The following is a 26,163-nucleotide window of genomic DNA, read 5'->3' on the forward strand; positions in this document are numbered from 1 at the left end:
CAAAAGCAAGTGTATGTGTACACTTAATATAATGTGGAAGACAACATTTGATCATAAGGTCAGTATTATGGTGTCCTAGGGCTGGGGAGGAGTTTTCTCTCAATCTATTTGAACAAGTAGAAAGGGAGACCACATGAGTTATAAGAAAAACTGTTTATTCTTAACTGACTAAAAGAGAAGAATGTGAAGAAGAGTGCCTTCATTAAACCAAACTGAACAATAGAGTGGAACCAAACCAACTAAAGAGTGGAAACTAGCAGGTGAGAAAACCCCTTTCAGACATGGTCTCTGACACATTTCTGGCTTTATCTAAACACTGACGTAACCGGTAGTCAGATCAAGTGAGCCGAATTCTCTCTGATGACTTGACTCCACCCTCCAGGCAGGTACACCTCCATTACGTATGTCCCTTTATTAAACCATCCTCTTTATGTGGCAGATCTCTGAATGGCTGAAAACATTTCAAATGTTGGCAAGTGCTTTAAGCAGAGTTGTAACAAAATGGCCATTCATGCTAAATATCAGGCTACCTCATGTGTAAAACCATGGGAATTGTTGATTTATTATAAGGATATTATAAAATAGTCTATAAAATATTGTAGAAATCTCAACAAATAAGCTGAAAAGTTGTTTTTTTTTACATATAAATTGGTTTCATTGTTACAGGCACAAAATGAAATTGCCCTTCACTTAGCTCCACAGACTATAGTGTCAGTGTGACCTGCTAATTCCCCTGACATCTGCTCCTCATTCTCCTCCACTTAAACAAAGTAGATAATCTTCTGACACAATGGACAGTTCAATCATATGGACTTTCTGTGCAGCCTGCGTACTAAGTGACACCCTTTCATTTAATAGTCATATTCACTTGGCTTACACAGAACAGCATGTGTAGGCCTACTCACAGGAGAAATCAGCACAGCCATTGCACGTCCAGAACGCGTCCAAGTCGATCGATGTACAACTTGAGGCTCATGAAACAGTGACTCATGTAATCTGTAACACATCCAACTCCTCTCTGATTTGCAGTGCTGCTAGTGAGCTCAGTGTTGCCAGGCGGAGAGAGACAGAAGAATACTGGCCTTCATTTCACCTTTTCTTTGCTATGCATGGGTTCACCACTGGAGGAGGACTTTACTTTCTGCTGAAAGATATGAAATCAAGCATTGTAAAATGCTGCTTTTAAAGAATGACCCAGAGCAGGATGTTCTGACATTAGTCTCTTTTGTATTTTTCCATTAGATAAAAAAAATTTCACTGCCAAATGTTGAGTTAGTTAGTTAGTGAGTGACTTTTGATCTCTGCTAAATAATATGTAACAGAAATAGAGGCATACAAACTGAATATAAAGATAGATAAAATTCTAAATCTTTGGACAAATTAAACAGAATGTGACACAATGCTAATGAAAAGCCAAAAAAAAAATATTAAGTTGAAATGCACCAAATGTTGAAATATTAATTCCAGTAACAGTAAATGCAATTACTTACTTTGACTTCATATCAGTGTTTTTCTACCTCTACAAAGCAGTGTAAAATTAAATAAAAGCGCACATGAAGCTTGACATGTAAATGCATTTGCCCTGCTGCAGGCTACAGTTTTTATAGTATACATGTCGTAAAGGCTTGATCAGTGCACGTCAGCAGAAGATTAACATCGCCATCTGTTGATGAAACTGAATAATTACAGCTGTAAACTAAAGCTACTGAGACCCACACACACATCAGCACTGTGCTGATTCTTATTGATGAATGTGATTTTACTAGACTGTCAGTTACAGATCAATGTGATTGTCTTTGGCAGGCATTAAACTGGACTGAAATCTTTCTCTCTCTCTCTCTCTTTTTTTTTTTTTTTTTTACTTTTCTGCTTATCGTTGGTGTCAATATTTATTTTTTTTGCATTCTGGCACCTATAAAACCACAAATTGGATACAGGAACTAGCCAGGTTTGCAATAGTAAACTATTTATGATGGTTCCTGCAATTAATCCTCCAGTTAATCCTCTAGTGTTAACAAGGCACAGCAGGACATCGGTACAGGATGAGCCCAGCCCAGCCAACATACTGCCAATCACCGCTGGCATCCCCAGAGTGCTGAACTGTGGGTTTAGCAGCTAATGAAGACCCTGTGGCTGCTAGCAGCTGCCGGCTAGTGATAAGGAAGAGAAGACCTTCAAAGATTTAAATATGTATCATTATAGGCAGTGAGCAACTCAAAGAGCCAACTGGAGGGTGAGGAGGACTCACAGGCCAGGACTTACTGTGATTTGCAGAATTCACACTAATGAGGGAAGGAGGGATAGTGGTGAAAAATGTCCTGAGGTAGAAAATGTGCAGTTTGCAATTCTAATTTAAGTGTTTTTGTTCTAAGAGTGCAGAAAATGCTGACATAATGTGGTACATTAGCATAACACATACTGCATAAGCAAGCAAGACTATATATGGAACAAAAGGAGGAAAAACATTAACAACATGTAAAATAATACAAGGGAGTGGCATCGGTCCATTTAATTATTAGAAAATACCCGAATATTCTACATATAGCTTACTTTAAAGCAAGACTGTGTAACTTGAGAGAATAAACAATAATAATATTAATATTGATTAATGTTATTCTTCTTCTAATAAATTCAAATTCAACCAATAAAAAAGCAACATTACTAAATGTACTAAAGTCAATGGTTTTGCTGTTCGGTTGGTCTGATATAACCATGGCTAATGATAGCTGATTAAGTAAAATATTGCTGTATAACTCTCGCTAATGGGTCAGTTTCTTCTCCACTTGAGCCGCTGTTACAATAGTTTGACACTGATAAATGTGAAACAGTAGTAGCATTTAGCATTGTAGCTGCAGGCCCCATTCAGCGAGAGCTGCAGTCTCACTTTAAGGTAATGGTATACTCTGAGAATAAAAGATACCAGTTGAGTTTTAGCATAAGTGAGATGGTGATTAACACCAAAGGTGCCAACATGTCTCCAAAGACCCCTCTGAATAAATGGCTACCTCCCTGTGAGCTAAATCAACAGGCCCTGAGAGAGACTAAAGAAAGAGAAAAGATTAGCGATTCCTGATGCTGTGGGACTTTGTGGGACAGTATGCATTAATTTTATTCATTGCACTGGTCAAAGAAGGGACCAAAGGGAGCAATGGATGATTTATTGCTGTAAATCTGGAGGAAGGAAACTACTGACCACATGGTGACAAACACATTGCAGCTGCAGTTACAGTTAAACATATGCTAGGTAACCTGGGTAACCTACATGACAGCACCGCTGCATTGATCTGGAACCAGTTGCTCTCCTTTTTAACTCCCTACTACTAAAGTGACCAGTGTTGAACTTTTTGCAGCTGCCCATTAGATTGTATGGAGTACAGATTTGGAAGGGATGAAGACTAAACATGTGTGATGAGCTTTGCAGCTTCACACAATCAATAGGACTATATTCATACTATATAAACCTGACATTTCCCAGCTAGATTTGAATAGAAAGTGGCTAAGTAGTAAATTTAGCTTTGTGTTACTCCATTAAAGTAAATTGTGAATATCAAAGTCCTGTTTTGCCAGTTTAGAAGCAGAAAGTACTTTAAAAAGCTTCCTGTTTGTTTAATGCAAATATTTGTCATATCATTAATGCAAAACCTTAAATGATCCACTGAAATGTGGGGACTGCATATACAACTATGACATTCAAATAAAAACATATCAGTTTTCTTAACATCGTGTAACCTGTTTATCTTTCATACAAATTATTCTAAGGTATGGATTCATTAAGTTATAGCTGTTTATTTTACTGGTGTTAAAGTTGGGGTTGTCAGTGTGGGATGAAAAAAATTCCTTAAAAACCCTCCCTGAAGAAAACAAACAAAACAATTCTGCTGTGGAACAAAGATGCATTGAGAAATGTAGAAATAACCGACTGACCATAAATTGGCATAAGAAGTTTATGGACAATGACAAAGCGTAAAACTCAGTTCATTATCATTTATTAGGTTGCCTCAGTTATTTGGCCACAGCTTCTTTCCCATATTAACATATGTTGTTTAATGCCTGATGCCTTAGTAATTTCTTAAAATTCTTTAACAAAGTCTATATTCTGTCCCTTTGGTCACACGCTTATTCCTCAGTTAATTTCATACAGTCTGTAACTGCTATCTGGACTGCCTCATAGTTTGGTCTCCACTCTCTCCTTCTCTAAGAAGGATTTCCCACACAGGGTGATGGCTTTAAACTCCTCAGAGATATCCAGCAGGGTCTTCCCTTTAGTCTCAGGCAGGATGAAGAAGGTATAAAGACAAGCCAGCAGGCACACACAGGCGAACAGCACAAAGCAATATGAGCTGAGGGCATTCTAGGACAGAGGAAACAAAGAGCATCAGACTGAGCTTCACTGTGTCCCTCTATGACACTGTTATTGAAAATCCTGTTTATCCTCAAAAGCAACATTTTGAATTTTTTTTCTTCATACAGTGCATCTATAGCTTGTAACATTTCAGGTTTGTTGTACTCACAATAAGGAATGGGAAGACTAGGCCCAGAATAGCAAACATCACCCAGCGCTGGATTCCTGTGAGGACAAGCGCTGCCAGTCGATCAGACTGGATAAATATCTCACTGTTGAGAGTCGCTGTCGCTCCCCCTGGGTGAACCAGAGCAAAGATTGAATTAATTATCTATGCATGCGAACATCTTTTTTCTAACCATTTCAGTGTGTCTTTCCTCTTTCTTTCAACAGTCAGGTGTAAACTGTAAAGCACATACCAGGTCCCCCACAAAAGAAGATGATGAAGAGGATGATCAAACCAGTCGTAATATAAGGAACCCAATAGCTGGAATCCTGCATCAATGACAATATTATATATGTGAACATTACTATGGTAACTTCTAGAGCAATTATTAAATTGCTGACATTTTGCCTATATGTAAAAAGGTCTATTGGTTGTGTATTTTCATATTGATTTTAATAGCATTGTAAAACCAAAAAAAAAAAAAGTAGTTTCATGTGCTGAGGATTTGAAATATACGTTTTCTTATCTCATCTTCACAGACATGTTTTCTGAGGTTTCTGCCTTCACCCCAATACAATGGAGGTCAATGGAATTTTGTTTGTGGTGTTCACTACTCTTACTCTGGTAGAATCTACCCTGAAAACTGTTCACAGTGAATGGTTTATTTAATATATTTTTCAAATACTGTGAGCACCACAAACAAAACTTCTGTGTTCCTCCATTGTATCTGGGTAGAGGCAGAAAAAACCTAAAACCTGTGCAAATAAAAGTAAAACTGTCCACTTGGATTAATAGCACTAGGGATATGGAAATATATGAAAATATGTTTTTTTGTAATTTTGGTGACCTGACCCTTTAAAATGCATTGAATGCAGTATTCAAAGGTGACAGGTTTACCTTCAGGGTCTGCGTGACAGTGACCAACACCCAGCTAACAGACATGACACCATAGGCCCCCCAGAACAACGGCCTCCGCCCAGTTCGCTCAATCAGCAGACCCTGGGAGGGAAAAGGGTTGAGAATACTAATAGAATTGAAAAAAATATGCTAGTATTTGCTACAATTAGCCAAACAATAATAACAACAATGAAACACCATTCTTGAGCATAGACAGGGATTACAATCAACACGCTGAGGCACATACTCACAGAGGAGATTGAGGTGATGATTTCAGATACCCCAAGACCAAGAGTGATATAGCGGATCTTGTCTCTCGGTATACCTGCTTTCAGGAAGATGTCAAAAGAGAAGGTACTGATCTGAGAAGGAAAGCGGCACTGATTAGAATTTCAGGGGTTGTAATCCTTAACGTTTGGATGCTAAAATAAGCATGAATTAGGGCATTTTCTATCATCTGCCGTATTTAGCTGATGCCCGAAATGAGCTCAGTCCTCACCATAGACATGCCTGACAGTTGGTTGCAGCAGTAGATGAAGGACATGGTGATGAGCTGCCATCGGACAGTCCTGTCCCGCAGCAGCTGAAGAGGGCTTTTTGGTGGGGCTGCTTCAATGACTGCCTGCTCAGCCGACATCTCATCCATCTCCTGTTTGTAGTCACCTTGGCCCCACAGACTCTGGAGAGCTGGAGTTAGAAAGACCATGAGACACACATATAAAAATGTTACACCATAGTATAGACTTTTTTCTTCTTTCTTCTTATATCTTGAACGCCTTTACTTCTAATGCTACTAAGCTAATTGGTTTACAAATTTAAATGAATTAAATCCATTTTTGAGGACAATCCTTCAAATATATCTAATACATTGGTAGTATTGTGTTTCCTGAATCATTAGGGACAGTAGTGTTTGATACCCATTCTGTGATAGGCTGTTCGGTCAAATACTATGACTATGGGGATTTATACCAACCTTTTTTGCATGCCTTATCGTCATCTTTCTCTATGAATAAGTATCTGGGAGCATCAGGGAGAAAAGGCAACGCGATGACATGAACCACTGAGAAAAATGCAGGGACACAGAGAACGATATTCCACAGCTCCTCACGGCCGAGGATCTCACTGAAAAAACAAAATGAAGTGTAGTGTTACAGCTTGGTTTAAATGCTTTTACTGTAGAAAATTGCATATTTATTTACACTTTTTAATATTGTGTTGAAGCTCCTTTTGCGCAAACCACTTACAGTGGCTTCAGAAAGTATTCAGACCCCTTTGCTTTTAACACACTTTGTGTTGTAGATTTAATTTTGAATTGATAAAATTACCAATTTGCCCATCAATCTACACTCAATTACCCATAATGACATAATGCTTTTAGAGTCCACTTGTGGAAAACTGAATTGATTGGACATAGTTTAGAAAGGCACACACCTGTATACGGTCAGACAATTCACACTGCATGTCAGGACAAAAGCCAAACCATGACGTCCAAGGAACTCTCATCTCAGTTATAACATTGAGGTGAGAGGTGCACACTTTCTGAAGCCACTGTACTGTATGTCTTAAAGCTTAAAAGTTCTGCTTTATCTCATCTTATTTTTCCTCACGATAACTGGAGAAGGAACTGAAGAAAAAGTATCACTAATATTTTGCATATTCAGTGTACGTTGAGTTTTTTTGGCCTCGACTGTTGTGTTCAAATTCATAATGACAATAAGTGTTTACCTTAACCCACAAAACTGTGCAAACAGTTTGCCGAGTGACCCAAAGGTGGCTGAGGTCAGAGTCACCATGCCTCTTATCTTTCTGGGTGAAATCTCTCCGAGGTATATCAAGTGGGTGCTCGTTCCCAAACCCACAGGAGATAAAAGACATTTTTGATAAGTCAGGCAAAAACATGATGTATTTGTGATCACTTTATTATGCACGTCGCAGAACAAGTCCTGTTGACTTACCTGATGAGTAGCCATACAGAATCCTTGCAACAATGATCATCTCATAAGATTTGGCCACTTTACTTGTCAGCATGATCCCTGCTGCCACGATGGCAATAAAGCTGTTGCAGATCATCGCCTTTTTTCTGATAAAGGAAGATACATCCCTTCGAGTCTTATAAGGACAGTCAAACTATAGGACTACATGCTGCGTTAGGTCTTTACTCACCTTCCCAACCTTCCTGAGATAAACTTGACACTGACAGCACCAAAGAGTCCCCCGACAGCATACATGGAAACAATAAGAGACCAGATCATTGTGACGGTCTGTGCAGGCGGATGCTCTTCGTATCTGTCATACCAGCTGCTGTTGATGAAGCGCTGTATGAACTGCACAGAAAGTTTTAAGGAAGCAACAGTTTGTGGCCTGAACTCAGTGAGATATGAACAGTGATGCACCTGCCACAATTATACAAACAACTGTCTCTCAGCCTCTGGTGGTAACTGGCAGGAAATCTGAGTGGGTTTGAAGAGAGAGAGGTGAAGTAACAAACAACAGGATGAAAAGAAATGTTTTAAGTGCTGTATCTCACCGGTGAGGGAGAACTTAAACCAGTGATGTGGTAGCCAGATTGAAAACTTCCTCCAATTCCCAAAATAATGATGAGGATCAGAGCATTGCCACGGGTCTACAGAGCAGAGTGAGGAACGGAAATAGGACACAGGAGTGATTACACATAATCTTCAAATGTGCAATGTTCAGTATTACACCTTCTCTTAAGGTATGTTAAGGTGCCTTCACACCTTGATCCTGTGTTTTAATGAATCCCATGAAAACCTAATTTCGAGCAAAAATGGTTGAACAAAGTTAGTTAGTATTACATCTTCTAGAAATGCAGTATTTCTATGAGGCAAATATATTAGGCAAAATGAAACTAAACTGATAAGTAGCTTTTAAAATTATTAACTCAACATTATTAAGAAAGAAAATGTGTCTTGGTCTCGCATAAAGAATTGCCCCAATATCTTGCAAAATATCAAGATACATTTTTTATTTTATAAGGTTTTCCAGTAGTAAATGTGTTGAGTGCTGTAATATTTTTGTATTGAATGACAAGTTTTCAAAGAAACTCAGAAACCAACAAAGTGCAATGACTCAGCTAAATCTGTTTGGTAGATCAGTCCCCAAAACAAAACTCAAAAACTTTTGCTGCTGTTGTTCTATGTGATGTTTTTCATCTGTTTTCCCAGTTCTTAAAAGTTTGTCAGGGCTAAAACGTAGTGTTGGGTTTATACAGGAAAAGTAGAAATGCCTACCAGCTGTTGCAGCAAAGTTTCCATTTTGTCTCTACTGGTACAGACCTCACAGTATTGTCCAGACTGCATGGACTCTGTATTTCATGCTGGTTATCATTAACCTTTCAGACTTTCTGACCAAAAGTGAAGCAACCAGCAATTACCATGTCAACCTGACAACAACTTCCCCTGCTGGAGTCACTCATCTGTCTTGTGGACTGATGTTACTGTTAATGCTGGACAGACGATCTGATCCAGCTTGATTTGATTATGGACTATTTTACTGGGTTAAGGAATGGATTGCAAACTATGTAAACTCAGTTTTTGATCTGCAGAAAAGAAATCAATATTAATAGTGAAAATGCATAATCATATGATGTAGCTGTGGAATTTAATGGATTTTACCATCAGCATTTGTATAATATACCTAAATAAAATGTCAGGATCATCAAGGATCATACCAGTTATTTTTTATAGTTATTATTTTTTTCATTGACTGTTCTCCATAGTTCTTCACCAGAGTTTTTTTTTCAGGTTTTAAAATGTTTTTTCTGCAGAAATGAATGTCTGTCTATTCATCTTAGCCTGCTCTTCCCTTTCAGTCACACAGCTTCTCTGGTGAAAAGTTACCAATCATCCCCTCATGACCTCTTTATATTTTTATATTCTTTATATTTGTCTTATTAGATCTTAGAGCTGCATTTGACTCCATTGATAACATTGGCATTAAAGAAACTGCACTAGGCTGGTTTTCCATGCACACAAAGGTTAGTCATGGAGTTCCAGGGTTCTGTGCTAGGACTGATACTTTTCCCCCCATATGCTTCCTTTAGGCGATATTGTCAGGAAGAACCACATAAATTTCCATTGCTAAGCAAATGACACCCAGCTGTCTCTTTGAAGCCAGATGAAACTATGCAGTCAAACTTCAGGCCTGGATGAACAGCATTTTTTTTACTTTTAAATTGAGACCAAGCTGAAGTTTATTTTTGAAAAGGACATGTCCTTCACATCATACATAAAATGTGTGTGTGGGGGATTATTATTATTAATAATAATAATAATAATAATAATAATAATTGGTGATGCTATCATTGCTGCTGTTATTATTGATTATTATTTTCACTATAACAATCAGTACTTAAATACAACACTAGCACATAAAACACATAAAAAATTCTGATTCATAGCAAATTTAATGGGTTCTTCCCTGGCTCATGCCCAATCCCTCCACCAAATTCGTTGCAAATCGGTTCTATACTTTTTGCGTAATCCTGATGAAAAACAAACAAACAAACAAACAAACAAACAAAAAACAAACAAACAAGCAAACACACCAGTACATAACTTGAAACCATAACCTCCTTGGCGGAGATAATAAAGATCAGTAGGCTACACTATATAGGCTACCTGTTTGTGATATTGAGTTGGGACACAGTCAACGTCCCATTGGCAAACATCACTTTGAATTGAAGTGTTGTTCACAGTCATGCCCAGCAGATGGCAGTAAATGAGAAGTTGGTTATTAAATGTCAGGCTGTCCTCCGCTCTTGTCTCCCCTCTCCGTCAGTCCCCGGCGGAAGCAACAGTCCAGTGTTTTCCGTAGTCATCGTTGACTAGCTGATAGTAGCGAACGACAGACTCCGTCTACACAAAGAAAACCCTCAGTTTGCGTGTTTGTTTGTATACTTTTGAGTGAAAATGCCGCTGGAGAATTTGGAGGAGGAGGGTCTGCCCAAGAACCCCGACCTGAGGATAGCACAGTTGAAGTTCCTGCTGACGATGGACGGTCACCGACAGGATGCTAAAGTGAAGACTGAGCTCATGGACGCTATCAAAGCTAACAGTGAGTTAGCATCTCACGGCACTATCGAACTTGTAACGGCAGATTTTATAGCCTGCTCATCGTATACATGTTACTGTGCGCACATACGTTTTGTACCTGTTGTATAATTTTCTCATTGATGCTGGCAAAATAATAAACAAGTTTTCCACACTAGCATAACGCTCATCGTAGGAAAATTGGCATTGCTAGCTAACGTTACAAGCAAACGCCACCAACCCATAAGCAGTTTGAAGAAGGGTTGTTTGTCAAAACACATTAGCAAGTTATATTCTCTATGTTTCAAGTTCTGTTTGATTTATATTGCATCTCACTTAGTTTTTACAGGGAAAGACACAAAAGATACGGCGTTATTTTATAATTAAAGCAACTTTATTCTGTAGAGAATCAAATTAAAACCTCTCCAGGGTCAATATGAGATTTAAAGAGATGTGACGGGCGTTAGAGTAATTTCGTTTCTCTCTCCAGATATGGCGCCCTATTATGAGGGTCTGTGTAAAGACCTGAAGTGGCAGCTTGACGGTGACCTGCTGAGTAAAATGAAGAAGGCCAACGAGGAAGAGCTGAAGCGTCTGGACGATGTGTTGGAGGATGCGGAGAAGAACCTGGGAGAGAGTGAGATACGAGACGCCATGATGGCCAAAGCTGAATACCTGATCAGAATTGGAGACAAGGTATGATTTCCCATCACTCAACAGCTATATATGTATGTATGTGTGTGTATATATATATATATATATATATATATATGTGTATGTGTGTGTAATAGGTTCTGCAGAAGTAACAAATATGTATTATAGCTAAAGTGCTTATTGTGACCATAGGAGGGAAAAATGAAGAAAATCAATTGCCCCGTCTCCAACCATCAGTACTCACCTTTCAGTTCAGGTTATACTTCAAGGTCATGTTATAAAGGAATCAGTCAACACCATACTTGGAATAACTAGTCATTTGTTGTGCATGTAGTGTGTGCTAAGCCATTAATCAAGAAGTCATTAAATTAAAGTATGTTATATATCTGACGGGCTCCATTGTTTTTCCTTCTTGCGCACTCTAATTTAGCTGCTTTCCCTTTTTCTATCAAGCAATACGAGTTTTACTCACGTGACTGACGTGATTTGATTACATTTGATCACAGCCTTTGCACTGTGACTAATGCAGATGTGCACATTGTAGTGTCAGTGCTGAAAGGAAATGTCATTCAGCTTTACCACACAGTCTTTACTTAGCCGCATTCCTCCTTTGATCTGCAATGGACAGATTTAGTAACAGAAACCAACAGTAACCCACTGAAAGCTGCACACGTCATATGTTAATAAATTCATACACTTTACAGCGTGCACATTTAAGTTTATGGCAAATGCCTAATCATCTGAGTGTGTAGTACATTTTTGAAGGAAAGTGTAATTCACCGATGTCTTTCCTTTTCAGAAAATACCACTTTGTATCAGAGCCAAAATCAAGAGTACTACAAAAGTTATTTGCTCCAGCTGTTTTTTTTACTTTTATTAAAGCAAGTGATACTCTTGAAACGATTACACATAATGCCAGCTTCGTAGTTTTTTAGGGTGACAGGCTCTCTGTGTTGGCTGTAATGTTGCATGTACATCCCTAAGTTGGTGCAGATTCACTGACATTGTCTGCTTTTGTCATGTGCATCCACAGGAGGGCGCCCTAACAGCCTTCAGGAAGACCTATGACAAGACGGTCGCTCTGGGTCACAGGCTAGACATTGTCTTCTACCTGCTGAGGATCGGCCTCTTCTACATGGATAGCGACCTCATCACACGCAACTCGGAAAAAGCCAAGAGGTAAAGGCATTATAACATGTCTGTTCTGAAACATTTCCACAAACAGTCTCTTCAATACTCATCTCTCCATGCATCTTTTTTTTTTCTCTGCAGCCTTATTGAGGAGGGGGGAGACTGGGACAGGAGGAATCGCCTGAAGGTCTACCAGGGCCTGTACTGTGTTGCCATCAGAGATTTCAAGCAAGCTGCTGAGCTCTTCCTTGACACAGTCTCCACCTTCACCTCCTATGAGCTCATGGACTACAAGACCTTTGTTACCTACACTGTCTACGTCTGCATGATCGCCCTCAAAAGGCCTGACCTCCGTGAAAAGGTAGGAGAGGGACCGAGTGCGTGTACTCACAAGATGTGATCGATGGAAACTGCATTGCACATTTTTAGAAGCATGTGTAAATCAGCTGATCACCTGCTGTTAAATGTCTTAAATATGTTTCTCTATAGGTAATAAAGGGTGCAGAGATCTTGGAGGTGCTGCACAGTCTGCCTGCTGTTCGCCAGTATCTTTTCTCACTCTACGAGTGCCGCTACTCTGTTTTCTTCCAGTCTTTGGGTGAGGAAGGCTTTTACGGACTTAAAAAATTACAGTTTGTGACTTGTTTCATTCATCCCTGCTCGTTGAATAAAACTGCCATTGTTTGTATGTGGTTTATTATTTTTAGGTAGAAGGCCACACACTTTCTTACAGTCATCCATTCAGTATATTTCAAAATGTATTACATACTACCATATTTTTCTTGCTTTGCCACATCATGACACTTCAATAATGAATGTGAAACCTTTTTTCTCTTGGTGCCGCAGCCATGGTGGAGCAGGAGATGAAGAAAGACTGGCTCTTTGCGCCACACTACCGCTATTATGTGAGGGAGATGAGGATCCAGGCCTACAGCCAGCTGCTAGAGTCCTACCGTTCCCTCACCCTGGGCTACATGGCTGAGGCCTTTGGTGTCAGCACAGAGTTCATTGACCAGTGAGTGCCAGCACACCACGTCTATGTGCTACATTTTCAAAATTTGTCTTGTACATAAATTAAACCTGTGTCACTACAGAAATCCTAGCAGTAGTTCTCTCTAGTGTCCGCAGTAATAGATAATCTCAACTGATAAATTGTTAGATGCATGATGGATCAGCATCTTTATATCAGGATTGGTGTTTTCAAGCATCGGGTTAGAAATTCAGACCTTAAGATACTTGCGTAGGGTTAAACTTCATAGGCTCAATAAATAAGAGCCAATGTTCAGTTTTACTTGTGTTATCTTTCAATCATTAGTGAGTGCGGGCATTGATTCACAATAAAATAATGTTCAATTTAAGCTTCCTGGGAACATTAAATGGAGTATTTTGAGAAACATACTTTTTCGCTTTGTAGCTGGGAGTTAGACTGGAAGACTGATACCTCAAGTCGTTTGTAGCTTCGTTGTTTTCAGACTTTATGCTAAGCAGCCGCTGGCTGTAGCCTAACATTTACTTTACAGACATGAGTGGTATCTATCTTCTCATCTAAAACTCAGCAAGTGAATAAGTACATTTCCCAAAATGTTGAACCGTTCTTTAAGTCATAAGTATTCATTTTTGGCGTCATGTGTTCAAATGAAGGTCTCAGGGATACTAACTTTTTTTTTCTGGCTAACTGAAACGAATCTCCTCCTTTTCTCAGGGAACTGTCCCGATTCATAGCTGCAGGCCGTCTCCACTGCAAAATTGATAAAGTGAATGAGATTGTGGAAACCAATAGGTAATGTTGCCGTTTCCAAACCTCAATAAATCCAACACATAGCTCAGTAACCAGGTGCAGAACATTAAATCTTTTCCTCCTTCTTTCCAGACCTGATAGCAAAAACTGGCAGTACCAGGAAACCATCAAGAAGGGCGACCTGCTGCTCAACAGAGTCCAGAAGTTGTCGAGAGTTATCAATATGTAACAGCGGCCATATTCTCTCATTACAGCAGGGGGGGATTAATCTTGGTATACCCACACCTGTAGTTTGTCTGGCAAAGTGACTTCTTATATTGTGTATATAATAAAATTTGTTTAACTGTTGACACTGTATTTGTTGCTGCAGTTTTTATTTTAGGAAAGAGGCAGACACATGATTTCATATAAATAGCAGTATAAATTATTTTATTTACAGAAACTTGTTACAAAACAAATATACTATACAATCTTTTTTTCTTTAAATATTAATTCTAACCTATGTTTGTTCATGAATTACATAGCAGCCAATACATAAGTCCAGCTGAAAATGATTCTGATAATGTATACAAAAAAAAAAATCTATACACGCTTTTACATAGTATGAATGGTGGATTTATTTTTTCCTCCCAGACACGAGCTCTAATTCTCTCTCGCTTTCACATTCCAAGTCTATGGTGCTGATTAAAAAAAAAACAAACATCCTTGCGAATGTTTCCATGTACAGGAAACGATGGTCAAGATGTCAGTGGAGTTTGAGGGTAAACAAAACACTTGATTGAAGGTTCTTACGTACAAATCCCAGTAAACCAGAGGCGGTCTAAGCCATGCACTGAGGCTAACTGAAAATCTCAACGTCTTGTCTGGAAAACTTGGATAAACCCAAAAAAAATGCACAACACTAAAGTGTTTCATACTGGGCAGCTGACAAGCTCAGGTTTTACCACATTTAGGGTTCATAGGCAGATTTAAAAGCAAACTCCTAAACACATCGAACATTCAAGTAAGGTAAAACAACCCAAAGAATACTGTCCTCAAACAGTCATGGTGAAACAAATTCAGGCACTTTCTTAATTTGATATTTCTTTTAAAAGCTGCAAACTATTTCTTTAAAAGCTGTGATTCAAATTACTTGTTTGGCAACGATGATGCAAGCAGCTGCAGTTGCAATGGTAGCTGAAACCCCTTCAGCCTTTATAAAACATAAGTGTTCCAATCATGAAATGTGTTTAAGGTCTACAAAGTTTCTGCAGAGTACATGGAAAGTAGTTTAGACAATGGGCACAGCTTCAAGCCTGCAGGACATTTCAAAATCACAGGCTAACTGGGTCACATCGTAAATTTGTCTTTTTGTTGTCTTGATTCATAGGCAACGTAAAATGTCTTGTAAAAGCACGTGTGATTGAGACCTTGAAAAGTGAATAAAGGTATTCTGTCATACAGACACATGCTACAGTGGCAACACTTCACCGTTGTTCCGTAAAGGATCTCAGTACAACGATTCATGAGATGCTTCAGCTTGTACATATAGGTGTATTGCATTATATAGACTTGGCAGTGAACCACTTCAAATAGGTCAGGTCAGGTTCTCTGACTTTTCATCTTTTTTCTTTTACTAAATAAATAATGACTTTTTTTCTTTATTTTTTTCTTTTTTTTTTTTTTTTTTAAATTGTACCAAAAAATTCAGCGTGTACGAAAAAATGCCTGTGCAAAAATACATATTTCACTATGTACAATTTGTTAACAAAATATGTATTCTCAAATAGGGATACTTCAATACTTGTTTGATACATAGGCTACAAGAAAAAAAGCTAAATTAAGATTCTTTTTAAAAAAAATTGTCTCTACTTTTCCACACTATCTGACATCAGTGGATGTTCCATAAATCAACATGTGGTGCCAAAAGTTTAAATATGTCCCGTGAAGCCATCTCCATGAATCTCGCACCATAAAATCCACTCGAGACCACACAGAATAAGCAAACATCCCAACAAAATGGGCAAGTATTGCCTGATTTAAGACTCCGTTTTGACAAAAGGAATAGAGTATTATGCCTGGCTATCTGTTCTACTGTGACAAATCTCTTCTCAGCTCACACAATATAGTGTTACGGCGAGGCATTGAAACTTTTAACATCCAGAGCTTGGGTAGTGGTTACACAAGAGGGACAATCATACCCACAGAAGACAGGTGACGTGCATAAAGCTTGCTCCAGTTAAGTCGTACCATACCTGATTCCCTATGTAGGAAAAATAAAACATTACAATTCACATCTGCCCACAAGCAGCAGTGGATTTTGCACAGCTGTATGGGTAAAAAGTAGGTAAGTTGTGGCAATAACAATATGGTTTGCACAGATTTTCTTCATATCCACCCAGGCAATGCACCATCACCGCTTCATGAGCAAGAAAGCCCACCTTTTAGTTTAAAAAAAAAAAAAAGAAAAGAAAAAAAGTAGTTGGCAAAGCTGATAGCAGCTTTTGGCTAGCTTTGTGGACATGTAAGCAGTGCCTGTGGAGAAAGCGGTTATTTAGTGCTGTTCACAGTTGGGGGTAGGTCTACTGTGGCTATCATTTTGCACAATGAAAAGATTCTGAAAATTAACAGGTGTCCTCAATACCAAGCTATCTCTCTGACAAAAGATTCAATCGAATGGGCACATCAGGCGTCCTTTTCACATTTGAAAGCACAACTGTCTTCATCACGTCTACAAAGACTCTTTGTAGTTCAGTGTAAAAAGCTCATAAGAAATCATAAAAAGGTAACACTTGCATAATTATTCTGGGTAATAAAAGAATTGACCAGATCGTCCTTATGGGCTTGTCTCAGGCTACTGCGTGTAACCAACGGTTACTCAACGTGTCGCCAGAGAGTCAGACTAATGTAAAAGTGAAACACCAAGGTGATTGTGTGTTGTTTAAGGTGTTGCAAGTAACAGTTTGCTGCTCCTCCTGCTCTCCTTCCAAGGCTTCTGAGATCAGGCGCTGGGGGTGTATTTAAGTTGGAAATTCCAGTAGTCCAGCAGAATCTGACATGAGAAAAATACTCTTACACACACGCACATTCACACAGTCATTCTTTAACAAACACGGAAGAGATCGGCTTGTTGTCTCCCCAGGTGCTCAGCATCATGACGACTTGTTGCGGCAGCCCTTAACCTGAACCCAATGAGCTTTGAACCCCAGCTCACGGCTGCTGCTATTGTTTCTCCTACTACCAACTAGGCAGGAAGACCTCTCAGAATACTGGGACAACACTTGTGTGGGGTGGGGATGGGGGTCCCTTGGCTCGCTCATTAGACCCTTGGTGCTCCACACTGTTATGCCCATACAGTACCACCGCACCCCTTGCCCCACTCCCACACGCACACCCACACACCCACCCACACACACCCACACACACGCATGCACACATGGCTTTGGGAGAATTAGTAAGGACCACATTGACTTCACTGGGCAGTCCAGATCATCTCCACCCTGAGGATTGTGGGAAGCTGAGAGTAATGTGGGTTTGACTTTAAAAGGCCTCGTGCAGTCCAGAGCAGTATGTGGACTGCTCCGGACTATTCCCCATCCGCCTGCCGGTTCCATACACTGAAGCCGGACACCGCTGTCAGGGACGAGCCTTTGGCTGGGGAAGAGAAAGAAAAAAACACTTAAAATGCTTTCAGTCAGTAAAAGTAACACATTCTAGGCAAGAACAAAGGGTCGTAATACTCCCATTCATCACTCCGTACTTCAGTGTCTGACAAGTTATTCAGGTGGAAAAACCTCAACCTGAGCCCAAAATGTGTTTTGTTTGGTAGCAGGCTCGATTGCTTTAGGTGAACATGTGAAACTCTACCAGTGTAAAACTTCTCAGGCCTATCAGTATCTTTAATAAATTTAACTGACAAGTTGAATCCTGGGAAAAGCTGCGATCTCATGAGTTTCACCTATTGTATCCTCTTGTAACTACACTGGACTGCCAAAATAATAGTTAATGAAAATGTTTCACTAACAAACATGGCTGCAAATGTGAGTCTTAAGGGTACAAGCCAATTAGCAGTTTTTGTCAATTCTGTACATGCAAACAATACAAATTGGTCAATGTCAACTAACAGCCACCTCTTTACAAGGTGCTGTTCCTCTTGATATGACTTTACAATGACGCACTCGTTTATTTAACTTAATTACAACAGTACGTTAGGTAGAAGACTAACAAAGTATTAGACACCATATAATTCAATAATTTCTGATTTTTGAGAAGTCATCACCTGCGCCTATGATTGACCACGAATATGTGTACAAAATTATACAATTACACAGCAATCGATCCGATATTTGTTGAGATATTTCAGTCTGAAGCAAAGTGATGAACAGACAGACAGACAGACTGAGATTGCCATCCCTAGAGTCATGCACATATTTATCTCTCATGGAAAGATGTTGTTAAAACCCATCCTGACTACTACAGAATACAAAACTCACCTGATGTAAATGGGAGTTGTTGGGCAGCCCTGGTGTCCCTGGAATGCTCCGCCCATGCTTCCCATGGATGTTGTTAATGGCAGGTGACTTGGCCACTTTGGGTCTACCTGTACCGGGTCCCCCTCCTCCGAGCCCTCCTGTCCCACCCCCACTATTAATGCTGCTGGAGACAGGGGAGCTTTTGCGCTTCTTGCCCTCCAAACGCCCGTCTGTGGAGTGGTGGCTGAAGCTGGTGTGGTGGTCAGATGAGGATGAGGACTGGTGGTGTACAAAAGGCCCCAGGGAAAGGGTGGAGTCACTGCTGTTCATCACCACACTCATGCGCTTGATGGATTCTGCAGGGCTGCCCGAGGGAGGACCTCGTGCAGGGGGCCCCGAGGAGCCGCCTGCTGAACCTCCAGAAGACTCGGCCTTGAGGCTAAGCGAGTTGGTCCGCACAGTGGGGCCACAGTTAAGCCCCACGCTGTGGACTCCGCTGTGGGAGGAGGATAATGACGATGAGGATGCAGAACCTAATGAGCTGTGGTGGTAGGTGCTCCCTGAGCTGCTGACATTTGCACAGTTCTTCTTGAAAGAGGAGGAGGAGGAAGAAGAGTAGTTGGCATTAGAAGAGGAGGATTCAGAGGAGCCATGGGATGAAGAGAGGAGAGAGCTGTTCTTCCTCTTCTTCCCCGAGCTGAAGCTAGTGCTGCTACTGTTACTGTTGGCTCCGCTGCTGCCCCCACCAGTGGAGTTGGGAATGACAGGTGTGGAGGAGCCAGAGGAGATCTCCTTGGGCCTGAAGGACGATGACGACTTGGTAGTGCTGCTGCTGGAGGAGCGGGACTTGAGCGCCCGGCCTGAGGCTAGGGAAGGAGCTGAAGAGGATGAGGACGAGTGGGCTGAAGGCATCTGCGGCAACGAAGACACTTGTCGGGCCTGCGTGGTGCCGTAGGCCGGGTGCTCAGCCCCACCCTGTGGGGAGCTGCGGGCATTTAAGGTGGTCCCATAGGAGAGCACTGATTTGCCCTCGTAGGATTGGCTATAAGGAGTCTGGGGCAAGGTGGCAGGGGGGCCCAGGAAGCCTGAGGAGGGAGTGCTACCATGGGAATTTGTGCTTGTCCTATGGGTAGGTGCAACGGAGGAGGAGTTCTCCAAGGCCAAGGGGATTTTCCTGCAACAAGGACAATATCATTCATTAGCTCTGACTGTTAACAAGTCAATAATTCTGACCTGAAGAAGCAAGATGGGTAATTATCATCTGTGTAAACATCATGTCACTCTACTTAATACAATTTTTTTTAGATTATTTTATGCATCAACCTCTTGCAGTATTAACATGAAGAATCTGAGCTGGACAGACTTACTTCCACATCTGAGAGTTAACGTGCTTGTCCATCATTGTGGTTAGGGCACATCGCACTCTGTCCCATCTTCGGTCAAAGGAGTAACAGCCTCTCCCAAACAGTCGACTTCCAAAGGTACAGTACTGGGAAAAGAAAGGGGTACAGATAATAATAAAAAAAAAAAAATCATCAATCCTTCATAGTTTAACTACTGTATCAAAATTAAATTGTCTATGGCTTATCACAGATCAGTGATGCTAAAACTTACAGCTGCCGGTCGAGGGTGATAACCTGAATAGTGACAGTCCAGTTTGTCAGCGTTGTCCTCCCGCTCCTCGTTCTCTCCCTCATCGCTGGAGGGTCGGGAAAACCCATCGGGGGTAGTTTGGGGATGGTGTGGTGACTCATGGACTACTGCAGGGTCTCCGGGGGTACCACCTCCGTGACTGCTATTTAGTCTGATAGACAGATAATGTAGCTGTTTCATTTTCACCTTAATCATAAAAACAGTTTTGAGAACCACTGGTCCTCAATTGTCAGTCATCTGCTAAAATGTGCCACATGCTAAATTGCAATTGTGTTTGTCTGGTGTCACAACACACAATACAAGCATACACAGTGAATGTGTCCGACGCAGCACTTACCGTGGAAGACCAGGGCTGTGAAATTTGGGCTTGCCGAGTGGCGAAGGCTTAGTGGCTTCTGGGGCGGGGCCGTTGCCATGAGCCACCTGGTGGGGGTCATGGGCAGCGGCGAGGTGGGAGGAGGGGTGTGGGTCCCTGAGAGGGGGGTTTTGCTGGGAATGGGGTTGGTGGAGTTCTCTCTCCCTCTCCCGCTCCCTTGTTCTGTTCTTGTGCTCTGCCAGCAGTGTGTCAAACCGCTTCCTCCGCCCTGGCACCGCCCTCCGCTGGCTTAAGGAATGTGTCTGGTGTGACATTGAAAAGGTCAAAGGTGAGAATTGTTGTTTGGGTTGTGGAACTGCTAAGGTTAGACTAATGATGGATTCTGTTTTTTATCCAGATTTGTACATGTAAGATATATCTCTCACAGGTTTTGTGGATGTGTGATACATGTGTAACTTTGCTGAAAATAATCACAACCATCCTTTAAAAATGTCCACCATTGTCCAAAAACCTAAAAACACATCAACAAGCAACCATCACATTGCAACGTGTTCCTTTATTACATTTTTAGGCTTTATAGGGGTATGTCATGATCCAGTCAGTACCACACCACAGACATTGACATGTCCTAGAAACACTGGTGCTCAACTGTCAGTCAGCTGCTGTCGTGGGAAATGCCCACCCAGAAGCTTGATGCTTAAACGCTGCTTCAGCTGCTAGTGTGTCCAAAAACGGTTCTATTCCCTTTTGAAAACGGTGAAAATATTCACAGTAGCTGCAGTATCACTATTGTTATATCGTTCTTTACACAAATAGTGAAGAAATTCACATTCGAGTTCAACTTTAAGGATTTGGTCCTTTGATAGGATTTGTTGAAGAAAACTGCAGAACATTGCCCTAAAAAAAAAATACAGAGACTGGTTACCTTGCATGTTAGAGATCTTGTGCATGGTTTCCGAGCTGTCATATCCACAACGCCACAGTGGATATCCGGATTGAACTCACGTTCTGAAGGCAAAGCAGAAGAGTGAGGGAGAACTGTTACTTCCATATACTGTGTCAAATCAGTGGTTTGTGTTATACTGTGCTTTAAGAATATATATGCCATAATCTAAACAGAATTTATACTAAATGTTAACAGTATAAAACAGCAAGTGTTTTTTTTTTTTGTTTTGTTTTTTATCCAGCACACCTGTTACTTTCTTGCTGAGGTGGCGTCTGCTACTGGCACTGCTGCTGCTGTCCTGCTTCTTGTCCGAGAGGACTGAGAGGTGGCCCTTGCCATTGGGAATCTGACCAGGGGCCAGTAATGGAGGCTTTGGTATGGAGGGACAGTTAAGGCCTGGTTTAAGGGCTGATGAGGAGGAGGTGGTGATGGTGGTAGTGTTGGAGCTCACAGTGGTGCTAGAGGAGGATGTGGAGGAGGATGAGGTGGTGTTGGGGGCAGATGGGGCCTGCACCAGCTTAGTTGACGAGTCCACCCTCAGGTGCATCTTCTCCACCTTGACAGCCGGGGTGAGACTGAAAGAGAAGGTTACAGAGATGAAGAGGGCAGCAAGGAGGAAGCTGAGAGTTAGAAACACTGAGCCAGTGAGAAAAAACGCATGGTAAGAGACAGATGTACATGTATGAATGGAGCTGGGTGGACAAAACATGAAACTAATATGATCCATCATTTATCAAAACAAAACAAAGAAAAAAATACATGTTCAAATGTATTCATTTCCCCTGACAGATCCTGTACGAAATATAGATTTAATAACAAGTAAATGACCTTATATAGGCCTTTTTCTTGTCATAGCAGAAAAAGCACCAGTGGAATTAATAACATTAACAATGGCTCAGTAAAAAGAGAATCTAAACCTAGATAAAACTGTATAAGGTGGTGTGAACATGAGCTTTAAGAGTCATATATATAAAATTTTAAAACATATCTTTGCAAATGCATTGTCATATTTAAATCTGTCTTCTCCCAACATGTATCAGAATTATAACATTGTAATGATTATCCAATTTTGTTCATTACACCATTGATTAGTTACTGACCAATCAATATAAACACATTTATAGATCAGAAAAGCTCATCGCAGGGATGCACAAAATGGATAAAACATTCACTCACAGAAGTTGTAATTCTATATCAGGATATTGTAATATTGTTCATTTTATGAAAATTCAATTTATAAACTTTAAATGCGAGAATATAATATTAATATATGGAAAATCAAAAAAGCAAAATCTCTACCGCTAAATACAATTCTATTGTCTTGGCTATGTTTAATTGTAATATTTCTAATGAATAGTGTGTTTTAAACTGCGTGTTATATAAATTAAACTACAGGCCTGTATTAGAGGTCCCACAAGATATCATGGGACCAAGGATGATCACAAAGTGTTTCTACAAAATAGAATCAGGTAAAACAATCCAGTTGTATGTCATTGTGGTCCTCCCAGAGTTGACTAATAAGTTTAGCCTCATAATAATAATTGCCCAACGACAGGTCTGTATTGTAGCTGCCTGAGCAGCTGATCTCGGTTTAAGGCTTTTAAAGGTTATAATCATAAATATGTGATTAAATAAGTGACTGTATATAAAGATGGACAAAGCGCCTCCACTTCCTCCCACTGTACAAAAATGAAGCCAAAACATTCCAGAAATGAGTGCTGCCATCTTGTGCTGGTGACGTGTTGAGTCTGAGTCACAGTAGTGAGTGGAACCGCGGTATTAAAGCCCGACCCTTACACCCACCTGACTCAATCAGGACTCAATCCCAGCTGTCAATCATGATGTTACACTCCCGTTTTAAAACAGAAACAGAAACCATCTTTGGGAAAAAATGATTTGATGCGTACTTCAAGATGTTTTGGATGAACTTTTAGGGAGCTGCCATGTTATCTCTCTCTTTATTTACAGTCATTGGCTTAAATGTCTAACAGAGAAACTGCAAAAACTGTGTTCACCAACTGAGTCATTTACATTCAACAAAACAGCTGAGCTACCTAACTGGAATGGACGTGAGGCAATCTGCCAGCAAGTTTTATATAAGTCATTATAGCTGATGAAATCACCAGTCACCGGCTTAAACTCTCACTTGTTACGGCTTGTTGAGACGCTGTTAAATTGTGTAAGTTAAAATTAAAATTGCAGCTCCTGCAATTTAAATAAGCACTGCACAATTTCACATTGCAATTTCAACATAAAAACAATTCATCATTCAGTCGTAGTCTTGGTATGCATCAATATTTTTGTGCGACCCTAGCAACACACTATACTGCAAATATGTGAAACTTACTGTGTCTTGTCCGGTTGGAGCATCCTGAAGGGTGGAAAGGGGGGTCTTCGCTGAATGCCTGGCAGCTTCTCTTTGGCTGGTTTGAGTAGTTTGGGATTGGAGGACGAGGAGGACGTTGAGGAGGATAAGTTGGATCCAGCAGTGGAAGGTCTGCTAAGGATGCCTCCGGTCGCCATTCCAGCTACAGACCCTGAGCCCAGCCCAGTTCCAAGCCCACTGCTGCTGCTCCGGTTCCTGCCTGGCACTGGGAAGGGCGAGGTGGAGGCTGGCTTGCTGGCTGAACTGTGTCTTCTCTCTGCAGCAAGAGTATAAACCAAGCTTGCATTAAATCATAAATGTTAACAAAATTAGGTGTCACAAAGCTTTGATCAAACACTATAACGGACTAGTCTATATGGGTAAATGTGGCAGTAATTGTGTCATGAATCAGGAGAAAAGGGAACATGGGAACACATGGGAACATAGAAATATTCCCTGACAGTACTGAGCAGTACCTCGACAACAAATAAGCAGCATTTGTGATTCATGCCAACTCAGCCTGAAATAGAACCAGCCAACAGGTCAAGAGCTTTATTTCCTGCCTGAGCTTCTTAAAACAGTTGCTGTGCAAACTGATAAAAGGCAGTATGACAGCAAAAAGGGTTGGGACGACACTGAGTTGTGGATAGAAAGACAAAAATAGAGGAATGAAAAAAATGCACATCACTAAGTGCTTACATGCAAAACTAAATATCGTTTCCTTAAAAAAAAAAAAAAAAAAAAAAAAAAGGTTTAAAAAAAAAATGTATGTATGCCATGGTTTACCAAAATGAGTAAACATGGATCTCTAATATGTGCACCCATAATAATCACAAAAGCTTTTCGGTTTTCATAAGAGGCTCTCATCACTTGCTATTCTTAGTAACAGCAATGAAATGGCACGCTAAAAATAATTTTATTGACATTTCGACTACTGTTCCACAACAAAGATTCATTTTATCACAACACAGACTAATTTCATAGTAGAGAGTTCATTAGCTGCCAAAACAGAAACTAGCAAAAGAAAAAGCACAACAGCAGCTTCATGAAGGCATTTCTTTAAATTCAGAGGTTTCTGCAACTTGAATCTTGGCCATGCAGCAGCTCCCTTACAGATATACTGAGCCTCTGAGGTCACAGAGGGGTCACACAGACACTTCTTCTGTTCTGACCATAAGTGGGGAGAGAGAGCGACACATACATGACAGAGAGAGAGGTGTCTGCTGATTAGTTAAGGAGAAATAGGCTCCCAAAGATTAGCCTGACCCTCTTGTCAACATTTTTGTTGCACGAGCAAAACAGCATAGAATATTTTGAGAATGTAAAAGGATACAGCTTCGGGAGCACTAACAGATTTTGATAGAATGTGTCGGCAGCTAGTTCCCATGGCAAGGCGTGGGCCTAGTTAGCTAACCGTTTACTCAGCTAACTCCATGGTGTAGCAGGGAAGTGGGCTGTCAGCCAAAGCTCAGTCTCAGCAGGTGACCAGCAAACAAGCTTGTTGCTGCAGAAACAGTGGAGTGGATACTAATACACACACACACACAGAGCTGCCACTCCCTGATCTGCCTCAGCCACAAACGCAAACAATAACACACACCTTCACACTGTTCCACCTTCTTCCAATTTCCCTTTTCAGGAAGGAAAAAAAAAAAGCTTTTAAGAGTGCCCCCCTCTCACCTAGGGGCCTCTCTCTACACACCCATTCAAGAAGCATTCCATTCATCTTCCCTCCCACTTCTTAGCAGCCGATTAACCCAAAGACCTTTCTTTTGCTCCTTCCCTCCATCCCTCTCTCGCTGTCTTGTCCTGTCTTGGTCACAGTCAACAGCACGCCCTGCACACAAACTCACAGCAGGAAACCCCAGCATGACACGCAGTGCTCTGTTGACAAAGCGCTAGTAGTGAGAAAGACGAGCAAACACCAGCAGCAGTGGAATAGAATGAGAGTCAAGAAAACTATGGGGTGGGGGGTAAAACAACAGCCCTAGAGACTAGGAGGAGCATTAATATCCTCTTTCAGAAAGACAAACTACTGGCACGGTGCTAAGGGGAATCCCTGGCTGGGGGAGTGAGAGAACAACATCAATGTAGTGTGTGTTGGTAGTGTGTGACAGCCTCCACAGACACCATGTTCAAACCGTAGCACAGCCTAGCTTATGTAAACTACTCATATATAACAGTAATAACCTTGTTCTTGTTGCAAAAACAATAACTACACTAATCTCAAATTGCTTGATTCAAAAATGTATGTTTGTACGTTTGTGAGCAGAGCTGTGAGGAGACAAGTCTTTGTTCGACAAGTTCATAAATGTATGCATAAAACGGCAGCCGAGCTTGCAGCTTCCCATTCTGCGGTGAGTGTCACCCCTGCTGGGATCAGCGTCAGCTGAGAAGCACAAACACCTAACAGGAGACAGATGGGCTCAAAGAAGCACGCTAAAATCATATTG

At 40.8% G+C, this 26,163-nt stretch overlaps 3 protein-coding genes across 3 annotated transcripts in view; 1 reads left to right on the top strand and 2 right to left on the bottom strand.

Moving 5' to 3' along the window:
• Positions 1-3,974: 3,974 nt before the first annotated feature.
• Positions 3,975-8,680, bottom strand: slc2a9l1 (solute carrier family 2 member 9, like 1). Its single transcript, XM_056402866.1, has 12 exons — positions 8,657-8,680; positions 7,933-8,028; positions 7,569-7,729; positions 7,372-7,485; positions 7,131-7,271; positions 6,379-6,527; positions 5,905-6,092; positions 5,657-5,767; positions 5,406-5,507; positions 4,762-4,837; positions 4,512-4,639; positions 3,975-4,351 (listed from the first exon to the last, which is right to left on the bottom strand). The coding sequence occupies exons 1-12, from the start codon at positions 8,678-8,680 to the stop codon at positions 4,166-4,168; spliced, it is 1,476 nt and encodes a 491-aa protein (XP_056258841.1). The 3' UTR covers positions 3,975-4,165.
• Positions 8,681-10,215: 1,535 nt separating this feature from the next.
• Positions 10,216-14,327, top strand: psmd6 (proteasome 26S subunit, non-ATPase 6). The gene is made up of 8 exons (XM_056398153.1): positions 10,216-10,481; positions 10,947-11,152; positions 12,144-12,289; positions 12,383-12,602; positions 12,731-12,839; positions 13,088-13,256; positions 13,944-14,021; positions 14,112-14,327. The coding sequence occupies exons 1-8, from the start codon at positions 10,337-10,339 to the stop codon at positions 14,206-14,208; spliced, it is 1,170 nt and encodes a 389-aa protein (XP_056254128.1). The 5' UTR covers positions 10,216-10,336; the 3' UTR covers positions 14,209-14,327.
• A 53-nt stretch (positions 14,328-14,380) lies between these two features.
• Positions 14,381-26,163, bottom strand: part of LOC130182923 (ataxin-7) — a 28,053-nt gene continuing 16,270 nt past the window's right edge. Inside the window, exons 6-13 of the mRNA XM_056398140.1 lie at positions 23,693-23,987; positions 21,592-21,920; positions 21,325-21,407; positions 20,421-20,701; positions 20,045-20,234; positions 19,798-19,919; positions 18,452-19,604; positions 14,381-17,612 (exon numbers count right to left, since the gene is read on the bottom strand). Of these exons, the coding sequence (XP_056254115.1) occupies positions 17,595-17,612; positions 18,452-19,604; positions 19,798-19,919; positions 20,045-20,234; positions 20,421-20,701; positions 21,325-21,407; positions 21,592-21,920; positions 23,693-23,987 (2,471 nt within the window). The 3' untranslated portion in view covers positions 14,381-17,594. The remainder of the gene's footprint in view (positions 17,613-18,451; positions 19,605-19,797; positions 19,920-20,044; positions 20,235-20,420; positions 20,702-21,324; positions 21,408-21,591; positions 21,921-23,692; positions 23,988-26,163) is intronic.

This window comes from Seriola aureovittata, chromosome 2, assembly GCF_021018895.1.
Source record: "Seriola aureovittata isolate HTS-2021-v1 ecotype China chromosome 2, ASM2101889v1, whole genome shotgun sequence".
NCBI classification, from domain to species: Eukaryota; Metazoa; Chordata; class Actinopteri; order Carangiformes; family Carangidae; genus Seriola; species Seriola aureovittata.